Source organism: Alligator mississippiensis, chromosome 2 (genome assembly GCF_030867095.1).
Source record: "Alligator mississippiensis isolate rAllMis1 chromosome 2, rAllMis1, whole genome shotgun sequence".
Classification (NCBI taxonomy): Eukaryota; Metazoa; Chordata; order Crocodylia; family Alligatoridae; genus Alligator; species Alligator mississippiensis.
Genome location: NC_081825.1, coordinates 226,497,930 through 226,514,579, shown reverse-complemented (window position 1 = coordinate 226,514,579; position 16,650 = coordinate 226,497,930). Strand labels below are relative to the sequence as shown.

General features: G+C 44.6%; 1 protein-coding gene across 2 annotated transcripts in view; it reads right to left on the bottom strand.

The window, feature by feature from the left end:
• Nucleotides 1-16,650, bottom strand: part of MAPK8IP1 (mitogen-activated protein kinase 8 interacting protein 1) — a 59,450-nt gene that overhangs the window by 27,251 nt on the left and 15,549 nt on the right. For both annotated transcript variants that reach the window (XM_019477130.2, XM_006274060.4), the window contains exon 2: nucleotides 16,478-16,583. In XM_019477130.2, coding sequence (XP_019332675.1) covers nucleotides 16,478-16,583 — 106 coding nt within the window. The remainder of the gene's footprint in view (nucleotides 1-16,477; nucleotides 16,584-16,650) is intronic.

Sequence of the window (16,650 nt, the reverse complement as noted above, 5' to 3'; positions counted from 1 at the left end):
AGTAGTAGCTGTATTTTGACTCAACTGTAAAGGCATCAGGAGTTTTATTCCCAAGTAGAGCACTACGCAGCATTCAAGCCTGGAGGTCACACATACATGAATCACCATGGCTGGCAGGACTGGGGGATGGCTCCGGATCAGGCACAGGCAGAGAAGGGCTGCTGCTATTTGTATACCTGGCAGCAGTGAAGATGTATGCAGAATAGTAAGGCTGTAGGTAACACAGATAACCTCAGAGCTACCACCTCAATGCAGGGGGATATTATAGTAGTAGGGTTTGTTTGTTTTTTAGAGTGCTTCCCTCTCCTCACTGACATCAACACTTGCCCTGCTTAAAAAGTCAGTCCCTCCTACCCAACACTTCTCTAACTGGACCCAAATGCAGTTCCCCACTGTTCTATGGCAGCAGCTATGGCCATCATACAAATGTATGGGTAGAGAAACTCTGCAGACAGAGGTGGGGAGATATAGCTAAGGGAGCTTTAATCCAGCTAGCTAGGTTGGGTATCAAGAGTAGTGAAGAAATGGAGGTGACAGAGGCTTCCTCTACTGAGTAAATCCCAGGGGCTTGAGTGGGCTTGGGTAGCCCACACTGAAGCCCATGCTATCATGGCTTCACTGCTGTTAGCACTTGATTTAACCATATTAGCGACAGCTCCAGTACATTGACAAGTACTGTAAATACTACCCTCCACCACAAAACATCATGTAGATATGCCCTAAAATGAGCCTTTAACCCCAGACCGCTGATGGGATTTGCTGCTGCCTGGGAAACAGGATCTTCATCTTAAGTCTTGCCAAGCAGTCCATAGGTACCTGCATGGAACACACCACTCCAATGTGCTATTGAAAACTACCCGCAAACCACCCCTAGCCTAGGCAGCCTTGCTCAAAATTGGCACAAGAGACTTTGGAGCTCACAGAGAGAATCTGTATGTCATGCCCACTCTAGGTTTCTAGGTACCTCCCTACAACCCTAAAGAAAAAAAAATCCTTCAGAAGTCCAAAGTGGTCTATGCCTTTTTGCTCCCATCTTTAAAAAAAAGGCTATTTGTGACTAGGTAATTATTAAAATTAAGTGTAACTAGAGTACAGGAGTGCAGGAGAGAAAGAGTAGGTTCAAGAATATTCAGTTAAGTTAAATGCACTTGAGTCAGCAGGGCCCAGCAAAAATCACCTTCAAATACTTCAGGAACTAGTCAAAGCAATACTGAACCATTGACAACTCATGGGGAATGTCCCAGAGGACTGGGGAAGGAAAAACACAGTGCCTATCTTTAAAAGGGTGGGAAAGGAGGACCTGGGGAATTACAAATGCAGTCAGTCTGACTTCAGTACCTATAAAGATATTGGACCAAGGTGTTAAAACATTCCAGAGAATCAGAATCATACAGAAGTAGGGCTGGAAGGGAGCTCCAGAGGTCACCTAGTCTAAACCCCTGCCTGAGGCAGGCTCATCCCTATCCAAATCATCTTAAACAAATCCATAGCCTCTTAATAAAACTGTGTTGTGTTATGTCAACCCTGACACAACACAAGGCATAACATCCTAACATGCTACAGGGTATACTTGCTAGGTAAAGCAGGGGGACCACAGCAGCCAACATCCTGCTTCTGTAAAAGGTTGCTAATATACATTCAAGAAATCCCATGCCCCCTGCTACAGAAGAAGGCAAACCCCCCACAGTTCATACCAATCTGGACCATTTAAATGCATATAGAAAATAAAAAGGTGATGAAAGAGAGCCAACAAGGTTCTGTTAAGAGTAGACCATGTCAAACCAAGCTCATTTCCTTCTTTGACAGGTAACTGGCCTAGTATACATGAGGACGCAGCAGATGTGATAGCTCTTAACTTTTATAAGGTTTTTGACTGTCCCACGTAACAATGTCATAAGTAAATTAGGGAAATATAGTCTAATGAAATCCCCAAAAATGGGTGCACAACTGGTTGAAAAATGGTACTTCAAGAGAGGTTATCAATGATTCACTGTGAGGTGATAGTGGGAGGACATTTCTTGTGAGGTCCTGCAGGGACCTACAGATGTCTTAGGTCTGGCAGCATTCAGTATTTTCAATAGTGATTGTAATGATGGGATGGAGAATGAGCTTATTAAAACTGTAAATGATACTAGCTGGCAAAGTGAGCCAACACTGGGGAAAAGGATCAGAATTCAAAACAGTTTTGATAAATCAGAGAAATGAACCTAAATTTACCAAAATGATATTCAATAGACACTAAAAATATTATACTTAGGAAGGAGAAATTAAATGTATAAAATACAACATGGGAAATAACTGGCTGGACAGCAGGAAGCACAGAAAAGGATTGGGGAGTTATTGTGGATCCCAGGTCAAGTATGAGCCACCCATAGGATGTTGTTGTAAAAAAGGCAAATCTCATTCTGAAACAAGTTAATTGGAGTGTCATGGGTGGGCATAATCTCATTCCACTTTGTGTGGGTGAGGCCTCAGCTAGAGCACTGTGTCTAGTGTGGGGCACAACACTTTAAGGAAGATACAGACAAACTGGAGAGAGAACGGAGGAGAAGAGTAAGAATGATGAGAGATTTAGAATGCTAAACCTGTGATGGAAAGTTGAAGAAATTGGGTTAGAATCACAGAATCATAGAAAGTTAGGGTTGGAAGGGACCTCTGGAGGTCACTAGTTCAACCCCCTGCTCAAAGCAGGGCCAACCCCAACTAGATCATCCCAGCCAAAGCTTTGTCTACCCCAGTTTTGAAAACCTCCAAGGATGGAGATTCCACAACCTCTCTGGGTAACCTGTTCCAGTGTTTTACAACCCTCATAGTGTGAAAATTCTTCTTAATATCTAAACTAAATTCCCTTGCTGCAACTTGAGACCATTGCTCCTTGTTCTATCATCTTTCACCACTGAGAATAGTCTAGCTCCATCCTCTTTTGAACCCCCACCCTTCAGGTAGTGGAAGGCTGCTATTAAATCCCCTCTCAGTCTTCTCATCTCCAAAATAAATAAACCCAGTTCCCTCAGCCTCTCCTCAGAAGTCATGTGTCTCAGTCCCTCACCATTTCTGATGCCCTCCACTGGACTCTCTCCAATTTGTCCACATCCTTTCTGTAGCGGGGGACCCAAAACAGAACACAGTACTCCAGATATGGCCTCACCACTGCTGAATAGAGGGGAATAATCACTTCCCTTGACCTGCTGGCAACCCTCCTACCAACACAGCCCAGTATGCCGTTAGCCTCCTTTGCAACAAGGGCACACTGTTGGCTCATATTCAGCTTATTGTCCACTGTAACATCCAGGTCCTTTTCTGCAGAGCTGCTGTCCAGCCAGTCTACCTCAAGCCTCTACTGGTTCATGGGACTGTGCCATCCTAAGTGCAGGACTGTGCACTTGTCCTTGTTGAACCTCATGAGATTTCTTTGAGCCCAACCCTCCTATCTGTCTAGGTCACTCTAAATCTGAGCCCTACCCTCCAGTGTATCTACTACTCCCCCCAGCTTGGTGTCATCTGCAAACTTGCTGAGGGGGCACTCCATGCCAACTTCCAGGTTGTTAATGAAGACATTGAACAAAACCAGCCCCAGGACCAACCCCTGGGGCACTCCACTTGATATTGGCTTCCAACTAGACATCAAGCCATCAAGTCCTGGATGATGTCCCAAGACATCAAGTCTTCTCATCATTGATTACTACCCTCTGAGCCTAATACTCCAGCCAGTTTTCTATCCACCTTACAGTTCTTTCATCCAGCTCATACTTCCTTAGCTTGCCTGCAAGAATTTTTTGGGAGACCATATCAAAAGCCTTGCTAAAATCCAGGTATACCACATCCACTGGTCTCCCCGCATTCACAGAGTCAGTCATCTCATCATAGAAGGCAATCAGGTTGGTCAGGCATGACTTGATGAATCCATGCTGACTGTTCCTAATCACCTTCTCCTCCTCCAAATCCTTAGAAATGGAGTCCTTGAGGATCTGCTCTATGATTTTTCCAGGGACTGAGGTGAAGCTGACTGGTCTGTACTTCCCTGGATCCTCCTTTTTCCCTTTCTTAAATATGGACACTATGTTTGCCCTTCTCCAGTCGTCCAGGACCTCTCCTGATCACCATGAGTTTTCAAAGATTATGGCCAGTGGCTCTGCAATCTCATCAGACAACTCCCTTAGCTCCCTTGGGTGCATCCCACCTGGACCCATGGACTAGTATATGTCCAGATTTTCTAAATAGTCCCTAACCTGTTCTTTTGCCATTGTTGCCTGCTCTCCTCCTCTCCAAACTGTGCTGCCTAGGTTTATTTAGTCTAGAAAAAATGAAGACCTAAAGAGGTATATAAAGGTTTTCCACTATGTAAAACATTCTTCTATAGAGAGTAGTGAGCTATTTTTCACCCTATCCACTCAGAGTGGGACAAGAAGGAATTGTCTTAAATTCCAGTAAAACAGGTTCAAGGTCAGAAAAGCACAGCATTTTAAATCTTCAGTTTAACTGTAAGAATAAGTTTAGGCCAGTTTGCCTAAGAAGACTGGAGAATACCATTACTGGAGCTCCTTAAGAATAGGTTGGACAAGTATCTGTTAAGGACAGTCAGTATATACTTGATCGTGCCTCAAAGACGGGGGATGCACAAGAGCAAGGGTCCCCACACTGTGGTACACATACCCCCAGGGGTATGCAAGACATTTCTGGGGTGTACATGGGAGAAATTGTGTAATGCTAGATTTAATTGTCATTATAATAATAACTGGCATTTAAGGGGTTAAAAGACAACACGTATGCTGGTAGGAGTATGCAGCAGTTGGTAAATCTGAAGGGGGTATACAATAAGAAAAACTTTGGGAACCTCTGCACTAGAGCATGGAGTCTCTTTCAGTGCCACATATAACTCCTATGAAATGAACTCTAGATTTGTCCTTTTCACTGAAACCCCCAATCCAGGAAATGTATTTGCCCTGGGTACAGTAACAGACATCATAAGACCAGAGTCCAAACAAGAGCATATGTGAATGCATGCAAGAAAAAGCAAGCAAGATGCCAGATATGTGATGATGCTTAAGTCCCTGGCACATGTTCACTTAATGGTGCAATAGGATCTGATTCCCGACCCCAACTATCGTGCTTCCTGCCCTGCCACACGTTGTTAGTGCAGGGGGAGCCTGGGATAATAAACCTGGCCTCCCTGCACTGGAAAGCAGCCCCCCCTTGCAGGGCTGACAATCAGATGACTGGCTGCCCTGGCCAGACATTTCCAGGTCCAGTCTACCCAGGGCTGTCCTGGGTCAGGGGCTGACAATCAGCTGATTGTTGGCTCCAACCCCAGACAGTCCCAGGTCTGGCCCACCTAGGGCTGTCAAGGCATACAATCACCTGATTTTTAGCTTTGGCCTAGACAGCCCCAGGTTTGAATCAAATCTGGGGCTGTCAAGGATGAAGCTGACAATCAGCTGATTGTCAATACCTCACACCTGGCAGCTCTGGCCAGGCTGCTGAGCATGGGGGATCAGAAGCTCTTGGTGTAGAGGAAGCTGGGGGACCAAAGTTTAAAGTCCCCAGAGGGGGGAACCCCTTCAGCTCCCCTCAATGGGAGCTTCTGATCCCCTGCACCCTTACAGCCCAGCCACAGCTGCCAGGCATGGGGTTTAAAATCCTGAAGTGGGGACCCCTTTGGTTTTTCCCCTTGCTCCAGCCTCAGGTTGGGGCCAACAATCAACTGATTGCTGGTCCTGGGACGATTTCAGACCCCAGTTCATCCTGGGCCCTGGGACTGACAATCAGCTGATTGTTAGCTCTGGCTACAAGTTAAATTGGCCATACAAGCCAGCCACAAAAAAATTCAACATTCAACAATTCCTTCAACTTTTCATCACAGGTTTAGTGTTCTAAATCTTTCAGCATTCTCACTGTTCTCCTCTGCTCTCCTGGCCATACAAACCAGCCACAAAAATGTTCTACATTATATGTGGAACATTTTTATGGCTCATTTCCTATGCTATGATGCTTTAAATTGGGTGCACATATTTCACCCTGCTCACTTATGCTGATCATGTTAAACATGGTAGAAATGTAATGCACAGAGAGGGTCTTGCAGGTGAAGCAGGGAAAGGGTGCTGCACAAAAGCAAGCACTGCCTACTATTAATAGGTCCATAAAACAGTAGCTGCCTTGGCCCACTGGCCTTGAGATTAGCTGATCACATGTCCAAGCCCAGGCTTCCTCCCTGCTTCTTCAGGCAGGGCAGCAGAGAGCCGAGGCACTGCAAGATGGAAGGGTAGGGTAAAGACAACAAAGAGATGAAGCCTCTGATTAGGCACATTTTTTGCAGTTTAACCCTGAGAGAGAAAAACAAACTCAGGGAGATTCATGCAGGACATCCTGAGCAGCTTCAAAGTGCCAGAGCTGTAATTCCCTCTAATATCATAAGCTAGGCTTTAGCTACTCCCTCACTGCACCCTCTTGCCTCCTTTCAATCATCCGGGCAATTTTCAGCAGCCTGAGAAAAGCCAAGTTACCACCTCAGCATCAGCTGTTTGGCTGTAGCTGCCCCAGAGTACCAGTAGGACTGCAGTGGCCAAACGCTCGGCCAGCTGAGATGCTGCAGGCTCCAGTGAGACCTATGCAAATTGCTCCTGACCTCGGCTGCCACCTGCAGGACATTGCCTCATACTACACAGTGATATTGTAAGAAGCATGGTGGGATGTGGGGGCAGCTCCCCAAACGCTGCGAGAGAAACCCAACACAGCATTTCCAAGTGCAGCTGAAGTCGGGGGAGCGGTGGGCACTCAGCCCTCGACTGTCTGAAACCCAACTTCTCCAGTTCGGCACACAAACACTGACGCTCCCAAAATGAGTGCCTATGTTGAAGTGATTTAGCCCAAATTTAGAGTCCCAGGCACTTAAATATAGGAAATGCCTTTCTCCAAGGCAACCTGGCAGAGCTGCTGTGGCATTTTAATGATAACTCAGGAGGGTTTAGGGTCACTTATTTATTCAACAAGTCAGGAAAAAAACAAACATATACAGTAAGCAGCCTTACTGTGGCTGTAATCTAGTCTGGCTGCACTCCCTGTCTGTGTAATCAGCTTCCCCATCTCTGCAGGAGTCAACAGGCTGTATAGTAAGGCATGCTGCCCTGCATGTAGTGTGGCAACTATGAACTCCTTGCTGAAGCTTAACCCTTCAATAGCATCCTTCCTTTTAAAATCTCCTTCATTCCTTGACTGAACACATTTTTAACAATTACAGTCCTCCTATCTACTTTTTTCAGTATAGCAGATTCCCAGTATTTGCCTAGCTCTATTTTCCCAACAAAATTACATAACAAGCAGACTATGCTACTTAACAGACTGGGATGTATAGATATAGATATCTATACATATCTATACATCTCAGTCTGTTAAATAACAGTCTGCTTATTTGTATATATATTTTTATATATATATATAAAAATAACTGGAAGTGGGTAACGTAATTCCTAATCGTAATGAAGCACTGAATTGCAAGCTGTTGCACATATTTTTTGTCAGCTCCTAAAGACTCTGTGGAGAATAAATAAAAATCCCACATGAAACAAATCCATTTTCTTTCTCTTAGACCTGCCACTGACAGAATGATCCAATATGGGTGAACAGGTAGTTCATGACAGGAAGCCCATCAAGTCCACCTCAAAAAAAGAAATGTGCTTATTAATGTTAAAATGAGAAAGAGCCACTTCCAGTCATTCACCAGATTACAAAACCATTCCATAATTTGAAATATTATGATAAATTGTGAGTGGGAAATTTGGTTTTTTTGCATTGCTCAGTCTTTGTATTCTTATTAACCAGTCTTTGTGTTTCATGTTCTAGTTTTAGCTCATACAATAAACTGTAATATGAAAAGGATGATATGCAAATAACTGGTTGGAGTTTAATTGAATAGACAGCATGTGGTTTTTGTCCTATGGAAAAATATTCAAATAACCAAAATATACAAATAACTGACATGCAATAAGGAAGAATCTACTGTAGAACTGGTATGGTAAAATAGTTCTCAAGCAGCCTTTTTAATATAGTGTCTTGCAGATTTTCTGTGAAGCTCTTTTGTGGGTCCATGTCTTCAATAGCCTGTTCAGTCTCTCTCACAAAGTCAAGACCAGGATCGATTCACCTCCTGGGTTTCTGCTCAGTTCTGAGGACAGGTAATTTTCTGTTTCTCAGGTATTTTTAGCAGATGTTTAGTATTTCTACATACAATATTCCATTTTCTGCAGATTATGAAAATGAATGAGGGGGGTATCCATTTAGTCAGGGCAGCCTGTTCTGGCCTGTAACCAATCTATTAAATTCAAAGTCTTTGAGTAGTTAAAAAATATCTATGGTGACAATTGTCTGTCTCTGTTATAATTTTCTATTTTAAGTTGTCTGGTCTCTTTACCAAAACGCTGTTATTTGCCCTCTCTGGGTTATGTCTGGTGTCTGATAAGAGGACATATGTTATTATAAAAGATTGCTGGTGGTTTTTTTACTTCTGTAGGTAAGCAGTGCTAAATATGGCTCTACTTTGGCATCAGTTGCTTTTGCTGAGCAAACCTTCACTACACATTCTGCTAATCTGTCCATGTCTGATGCCGACATGCAGAAGTTTCAACAAACTCCACAAATATTCCTCATTCTTGAGATGTGTTCCTTTGTCCATTGCTATAGTCTCTGGCATTTTATGGAGTCTCATGATATAAGAACATTGGATTTATAGGCCCAATCACATTGAAACAGCAGTGTGTCTAAATGTCACTATTTTTGGAAAGTGGCTAAAATAGTCCACAATGAGGTCATTATGTTTTACCCAGACAAACAAATCCATTCAGACTTTGTCCTCAGAAACTGCAGGTTATTCACAGAATCTTTCTGCTGTGCACATCGATCCCTCCAGCAAGTTCTACTCATGTTCAACCACTTCATCAATAAACATTTTCTGTTCCTCTCTATCCAGAATATGGCTCCTTTTCTAAGGGTAATCATTCCTCTGTTCAGCACTTTCTTCCTCATCTCTATGGGAAGGACTCTTCTTTCTGTACCTTTCTCTAAAGGCTCATTACAAATATTAGGAATGTGAAGGTAAGAAACACTGATTTCTCCTTCCATTGCCTATAGCTTGCATTACTGTTCATTGTGTTTTATCTTTGGTTTCTATTGAGTTCATCCCATATTCCTAACAAGTATGCCTTACCATGCTTTTGCCATCATGTTTACATGTACTATCACTGTTTGTTCTAGGTCATCTAGCTGAGAGTCAGCAAATGGATCATGTGCTCTTGATATTGTTTATATAATTGCTATGCAACACCCTGGCAGGGTCATATCATCCTTTCGCACTTAGCAAAGCAATGGCTAGAGTCTTGGCTGTACTTCTCATCTCCTCATCACTGCCTCTGGGTCAGGGTCCATCTCTGAATCAAAAGTGGCAGCTACAACAGGTCATGAAATTTTGCACAGTGACAGGCCAAGCCTAGCATATTTGATTTGTACATTTTCTGCCATTGTCATAATCCTTGCAGCATGTTACCAGCAGCCTCAGTCCCATGTCTCTTCCTGAAACAGCTGTTGAGAGATTGAACTCTTCAGTATGTCAGAGCATTGCCACGCTAGTGCTGATGTCAGTACACGCTACAAATCCTTGACCTCTGCCATGCTCTGACATCCAGCTTCATTCAATCTTTTTGTGAAACCATTTCAGCATATGAACCACTTCTTGGTCTGAAATTACTGATCACTCCTTGTGACCTCTGATTTTGTTTATGTTTGAGCCCAGGCATATTCAATTCTGCTTGAATTTTATAGTCAGCCTCTTTGCTCTGTAGGTGATTTTGGTAACTCCGAATGGATGCTTGATCTTCCATTTTGAGGTTTCCCTTCCCCTCTGCAGTTACTCTTCAAGTTCACTAGTGATAGCACCATGGATTATGATGGCATCAAAGTAGATATTCACTCCTGGGAGATCTTCCAGCATCTGGGACATTGTGCAAAGAAGCACTTCCTGGTGCCAAATATATTCTGAAAAGCAGCCTCATGAGGCAGCCGAATGGTACATTGCAAGTGCAAGCTTTATGTCCAGGGGAATCTGCCAAGATCATGTTGATGCCTCCAATTTGCTAAAGAATTTGGCTCCTGCCATCTCAGCAACTGCTTTATTTCTAGCGGACAAATGGAAATGTCCCTGTTGCAATGTTCTTGTTCAGCTCCTTGAGGTCAACACCAAATTTGAGACTGCTCCCCTTGTGACTCTACAGTTACGAAGGCCTCTACCCTCTCCATTGGTTCTCCTGTTCTAGGAAGTGATGTCTGTTGGTCATGTGATGCAGCTTTTTCTCAAGCCTCTTTCTGAGTACTTCTCCGGCCATGAGTACTAGTGTGACCTCCTCTAATTATTTGTCACCAAATGATTCTTTCTGTCCTGTGAGTACTTTCTCATGTGATGTTATAGCCTTTGCATGTCTGGCTCTTTATTACAAATTACTGTCTTTCTTTGGCACACACCTCCTGACTGGACTAAGCCCCTTTTATGTGTATAAACCACATCCTGATTGCTTTTGTCCATAAAATTCTACAAGCTCTCATTTCCCCAGCTCGCCTTTAGGAATTCACCCAGGCCTTGAATTAGATATGAAAGCTCTTTGACCTTCTCCTGTTTGACTCTGGCTCTGTACTTCCTTGAAACTTCTCTAGTGCTGCTTTTGTCATTACATTCACTTATACTCCCCAAGTGATTTTGTATGTCCCATATATGTCACTTGTTAATAACCTTAATTGTCATTCTTGCAAGCGTAAGCCTTCTTTCTTTGTTGCGCACTGCCTCCCTGGAGGAATCCTCACATTTGTCCCTTTAACCCATGCTCGTTCCTGATGTACCTGCACTTTTTGGCAAAGGGGCTTATTACACCAAAATTGTTACCTTAAGAGAAGGTTACATTGCAAAGTTAGAAAAAGCCTAAATTAAGGTTACCTAGGCAACTCTAATTCACACCTTTGTGTGGATACATTACAATATGGTTTCTACTTTCTACTTATAGAATCACATATTTTTTCCAAAAACCTCTGCTTTGTTCCAGGCACAGGATCCCCATCTTGGATCTTTGGGTGCCAGCTCAAACTCCAACCCCAGTTCCTCATTCCAGTGCCCTCCACCCCTTTTTAGCTTCTTTCCCTCAGCTCTCCTCCTAGTCTCCCATGGCTCTATATACTTGAGAGATATCCAGTTCCTTCCCTCTGTCTGCCCACTGGAGCCTCACCCTCTACAGTCAAGTCAGACAGTTTCCTCCTACTCTTCCATGCTGCCTTTTCACCACTAAAGGGGAGCACTGAGAGCACATGGCAGCCAATCTGCTTTAGAGTCTTCTGCTTAGTGCCATCCTGAACACCTAGAAAAAACAATTTCATGGGAAGTCCTGCTCAGCTCCTGCAGCCCTGAGCTGGAGCATGCTTAGTAACTATGCTGGGATGATGTCTACTTAGACCATTGGCAAATGTGCATTTGCAGCACTACAAAAACTAAGAGGGGCATACCCTCATGTATAGTTCCCTGGCTGGAGCACTACAAAATCTCCACAAAGGCATGCTCTACAGCCAGGGAGTGATAGGAGGTTGCTCCTTTGCTCCCACTCAGGGGAGCCAGGTCACTGGCAGTCTGCTCTCTCCTGCCAGTATAGGGGGATTAGGAAATCTGCCAGTAATGGGTAGGAAGCTGATCACTGATAGTGAAAGGTCAGGCAGCACCGTACCTGCCACCCTGGGGCCAGCAGTGGTCCCAGTTGCCACTGTAGGATACTGCCACAGCAAACAGAGCAGCCACTCCTGGTCCTGTTGCTCTGCATTTCTGCTTCCCATTGGTGTGTTCTGCAGCCTACTGCTCTCTTTCTGTTTTCTAAGGAAGAGACCCTTGAGACGACACATACTGTACAGACATTACATACGACCCTACAAAACACAGCACTAGTGAGAAATTCCCATTTCAGACAGGACCATTCCTGTAGTGCTTCCACCATACACATATGTACACCCACTTTTTGTAGTCCTATATGCACTTTAAATGCAGCCTTGTAACGTTATAACTGTAATGTCTGTCTGTGACCTTAGTCTGCTCATCAATTTTTTGATATAGGGGCTAGATTAGAGCATTAGATCTTCAGAGAATTTAGCTGCAGAACTCTTAACAGGTTTTTACTGAGCATCTGTGAACTAAGTTTTCAGGAGCTCACAAAATCTAGCCAAATTTGGAAAGATTTTAGAGGGCTAACTAAAGGGATCTCTCTGATACCAAAGCAGCTTCTTCCAAGTTTTCAAGTCTCTTCAACCATGGATGACCTGAAGTTTATCAATGAAAAGGTGTAGGAATTTTCTCTAAATGGGTAAAACAATGCATTTTCCCTTAACCTCACTCCCAGAAACTGCGGATCTATTTTGGCTGAAACCTTTCCCAAAAATTTCACCAGGAGGCAGATACTTAGAATAAAAAAAAAACCAGATCAAATAATTAGTTTAGCAAAGTTGTAAGCAACTGAAAATATTAGCTTAACATGTTCAGTGTCAAGCAGAAGTCAGGGCAGGATGGCACCTTAAAGGCTAACTCATTCAGAAAAGAGTAGTTTTCATAGGCTACAGCCTATTTCACCAGATGCTATGCAACTGTTTGTATAGGAGTCACTACCTGCCTTGCCTTTAATATTCTGGACATTTTCTGGTATTCGCTATATTCATTTCTGACAGCCATCCAGGTTTGGCATGGCAGTCCCTTCCCTTAGCCTTTAATTTTTATTAAGACTGAGATACCTTAAAACTATCTGACCTCTGAAAAGCAAAGTAGGGGTGCTCAATCTCTGGCTCACAGGCCAAATGCAGCCTGTAGAGCCATGGCACCTGGCCCACAGGGTTCCCAATGGGTTGGGACATTTGGTGACGGGGGAGCAGTAGCAAGTCATACTGCCACATCTCCCTGATGCCAAATTCCCAAGCCCTGAGGGACTGGATGGGGGCCGGGCCACACCCCCTTCTATTCTCCATGCAGCTGGATCAGAGCCAGACATGCTCCCTTGCCCCCTGTGCGCAGATTGAGGCTGGGCCATGCCCCCTTCCCCTGTGGGGCCAAACCAGTCTCCAACTCCCTCACATGGCCAGATTGCACCCTGCCTTACTGCCTTGAGCACTGGATTGGGTCATCTGGGTGGATCCACCCCATGAATGGACTGAGCATTGTCCATCCAGCCCAAGGGAGAAAAAAGGTTAGGCACCACTGAATTAAAGTGTTTCAGCTTCAGCCCTCAAAACTGAGGCACCCCAAATCATTGGGCATTTTAGAAAACCTTGATTTTCTAAATATTAAATATGATATACTAAATACTATATATACTCAGTATTAGTCTTTCTAAATACTAGGTATTTGGCCTTCTTCACATACTTTGTTATTGCTGTACCATAAAAGTATTTAGTCTCTTACTGAGGGAATCCTGATATTTCAATCCACAAGGTCAGCTTTTTATTTTGTAGGCTGTGACCAACTCCTCCATCGTTCCTCTTTCTCTCTGGGTCCTCATCCAAACTCTCTCTCTTTCATAGCCCGTCTCTCTCTTTCTTTCCATGGACACAACAATCATTACATCTTTCCAATTTCTTCTTCAAAGCATTCTTCTCCATAGCATAGAATATACTGCAAACATCTACTGTTGCTGCTGTTATTAAAACCAGTGCAATTTTGCATTCATTCTCCATGTTAGTAAACCCCATGGTTTTAACAGACCGTTTAAACTGCAGTTTGAACCCTTTCCAGGTCTCATTGGCATTCAGCAGCATGTTTAAGGTTGATGGGGGATTTACATGTTGGAGATGCCTTGGAGTCAGAGGAGCCATTTTTATTTCATCTAATTCTTCATAGCAGCCAGTTTCACTTTTATCCAAAACTGGCAATCTGCTTGCTGATTCCCTGGGCTCGCCAGCAGCCTGCGTTTTCCACCTGTTATCCTTTGGTGTTGACCAAGGAAGATTTAAGGCACCATCTATTTAATGGACAAAAAAATAAGGCCTCAAGTGAACACAGAAGTGATGCTGCTGTGATTTAGCCCTGATATATTGTCTAGCTCAGCCTTTGTAACCTGCTCCTGTGTGAGAATATGTGTGAGTCAATGGGATAGGCAGGCAGTGTTGTGTGTTCCCGTTCTGAACTCCCTGCTGAGGTTTAACACATTAAATCATGGCCAGCACATCTCTGTTCCACCTGACACACATTCCTGCTTCAGGAAGTGGGTTATTGGACCTTTCATATAGCACCTGTTTTGCTGCATCTAGGGGCTGACACAATGTTCAGGTCTAATCCCTGATGAACAGGGAAATCCCCTTGCCTCATCCATTGGACACACCACCAGCAATGCTATCGGATCTTCTTCCCCGAGACCTGCACCTGAGCCTTTCAACATAGCTTGATGGTCAGATGGCAAGGGCTGTCTCAGGTCCAGAGGGAGGGGAAGGTATCAGCTTCACAGCTGAGGGGTGCTAATCCCCTGACGGGAGCTCACAGCTCAAACACGTCAGCAGATTTCAGCTGCCACAGGACACCACGAAGAGTGGTGTGGCTCAGGTAATCAGCCCCACAACCCTTTGGGGCTATGTATATGTAGGTATTTAATTGATTAAAGCTGCCAGGAGCCACCTAGGGAGGTTCACAAATGTGCATAGGCAGGGGAAGCTCCAAGGCACTTCTGAAAATCCCTCTGTCTTCAGCACTAAATGCCATTGGAAATCTGGCCTTTAGGGCCTGAAGGGTCCAGACCAACACCTCATACACTAGTTGGAAACTAATCTCCACCCAGTGGAGATCCTCCAGCAGCAGTCTTTGCACACTCCCACCCATGCAGAATGCACTGGGACAGCACCATCACAGCAGGACATGGTCCCAGGCCCAGATGAAGGGAACACTGTGCTCTGTATATAAAGGGTGCAGGCAATACAGACTGCTCTTGGCTACTGCTGCTGTGGTAGTCAGGAAGGAGGCTGATACATCCTCTGATGTTGTTTGTCCTCTCCCATCCCCCATCACTCCAGTATCGACTGAATCTCAGGCAGCTTTGCTGTCTACCAGACTCTGGCCAAGTTGCTTTGTCAGCAGAAAAATGGAAATCCAGAGTCAAGCATCAGTGCAGTCCAGGCCTTCTCTATGAAATCTGTCCTGTTGCTGCCCACTACGAATGAGAACATAAGTATTCCTACTGGCTCCGTACTCTCCATCACCTTGGCTCCCTATTCTATACCCCACAGAAGATTACTCTTCCCAACCTCCATTTCTGCCCCTGGTCCCTTCATTTGCTTGTAAGTCTGGTACTCTGCCCATATACCAGGAGCTTTTGAAGAATTAATATGTAAAGGGATGATGGGAACATCCAAAGCTACATTACCCAGGGTTTAGGAACATATAAGGCACACAAATGCCCCTGCACTGGGAGACACAAGATAAGTACTATCCAATGAGGTATTGGGGGACTTCTGCTCTGAACAGGGGATTCCATAATTGTCCTTTTCTGGGTTTCTCAAACCTTCCTCAGAAGCCAGTATGAGCTATTTCAGAGACAGGATACCACACTAGGAGGGCTGATCTTGGTCAGGGTGACAAGCCCTGTGTCCTTATACCACTGTCCATCATATTCTCTCTCCCTTCAAACCCCACTTACTGAAATCCTGCCCCCCAACTTTTGAACAGTTCTGGTATGGAGATTGCATGGGATCAGGCTCCTGTCTTTGGCAAGCTCTTGGGGCAGGGGGGTAGCTAAATAATGCCTTATTCTATGAAGAGAGTCTCTGTGCCTGTTCCCAACAGCTTAATGGCCTCTGGCCTTCTGCTTCACAGTCCATCGCCTGTGGTGACAGAAAGCACAGTAATAGGAGTCCCCGGCATGGTATTGCAGATAGAGAATGCTAGAGCTTAGAATCACAAGGATATCAGCCAGAAGTGTACAGTTTTTCTGCAATGGCTCTACATGCAATATTTTTAAGGTGTTTGTAGTAGGAGGAGGCCTGGGGAGTAAAAGGAAGTGTGGAAGAGTCAGACAGAGTGTGAGCTCCCTCTGACTGAGCATGGAGAAAATGGAGTTTTGTGTTGGTGATGACGGAGAAGGAAGGGTCATCATGTAGGGAAGAAATGGCATCAGCACAAATGGCAGCAGGAGGGACAGCCAGGAGGGTAAAGGGTCTGCATTGGCCACCACTGGGTCCACAATATTCCACAGCATAGCCTGTTGCAGCCTCATTCCTCACACAGACGCAGCCTACGGATGCTGCACATCCCAGCTGCTAAGCTCCATCTTGGTCCAAGCAAGCGTGATGGAAGCAGGGACCTGCAGTTTCCAATGGTCAGGCTAGTACATTCAGAATGAGAGTGGATGACGCGGTTCCTCCTGGGAATCTAGCTTTGTGGGATATTCTCTGCCCTTCTCCCACCTCCATCATCTGCAGGGGAAGTCAGCGTGCTTACCCGGGAAGCCAGGCTGTCCTTACAATGCAGACTGATTCCACACTCATCGGTGATTTCAGAGAGATCTTCATCCTCAAACTCCTCAAGGCTGATATCGTGGGTGAGCCTGGTGGAGACAAAGATCATGCAGTCACTGCCAAACAGGCCTGATCTTCTGGGAAATGCCCTCAGTG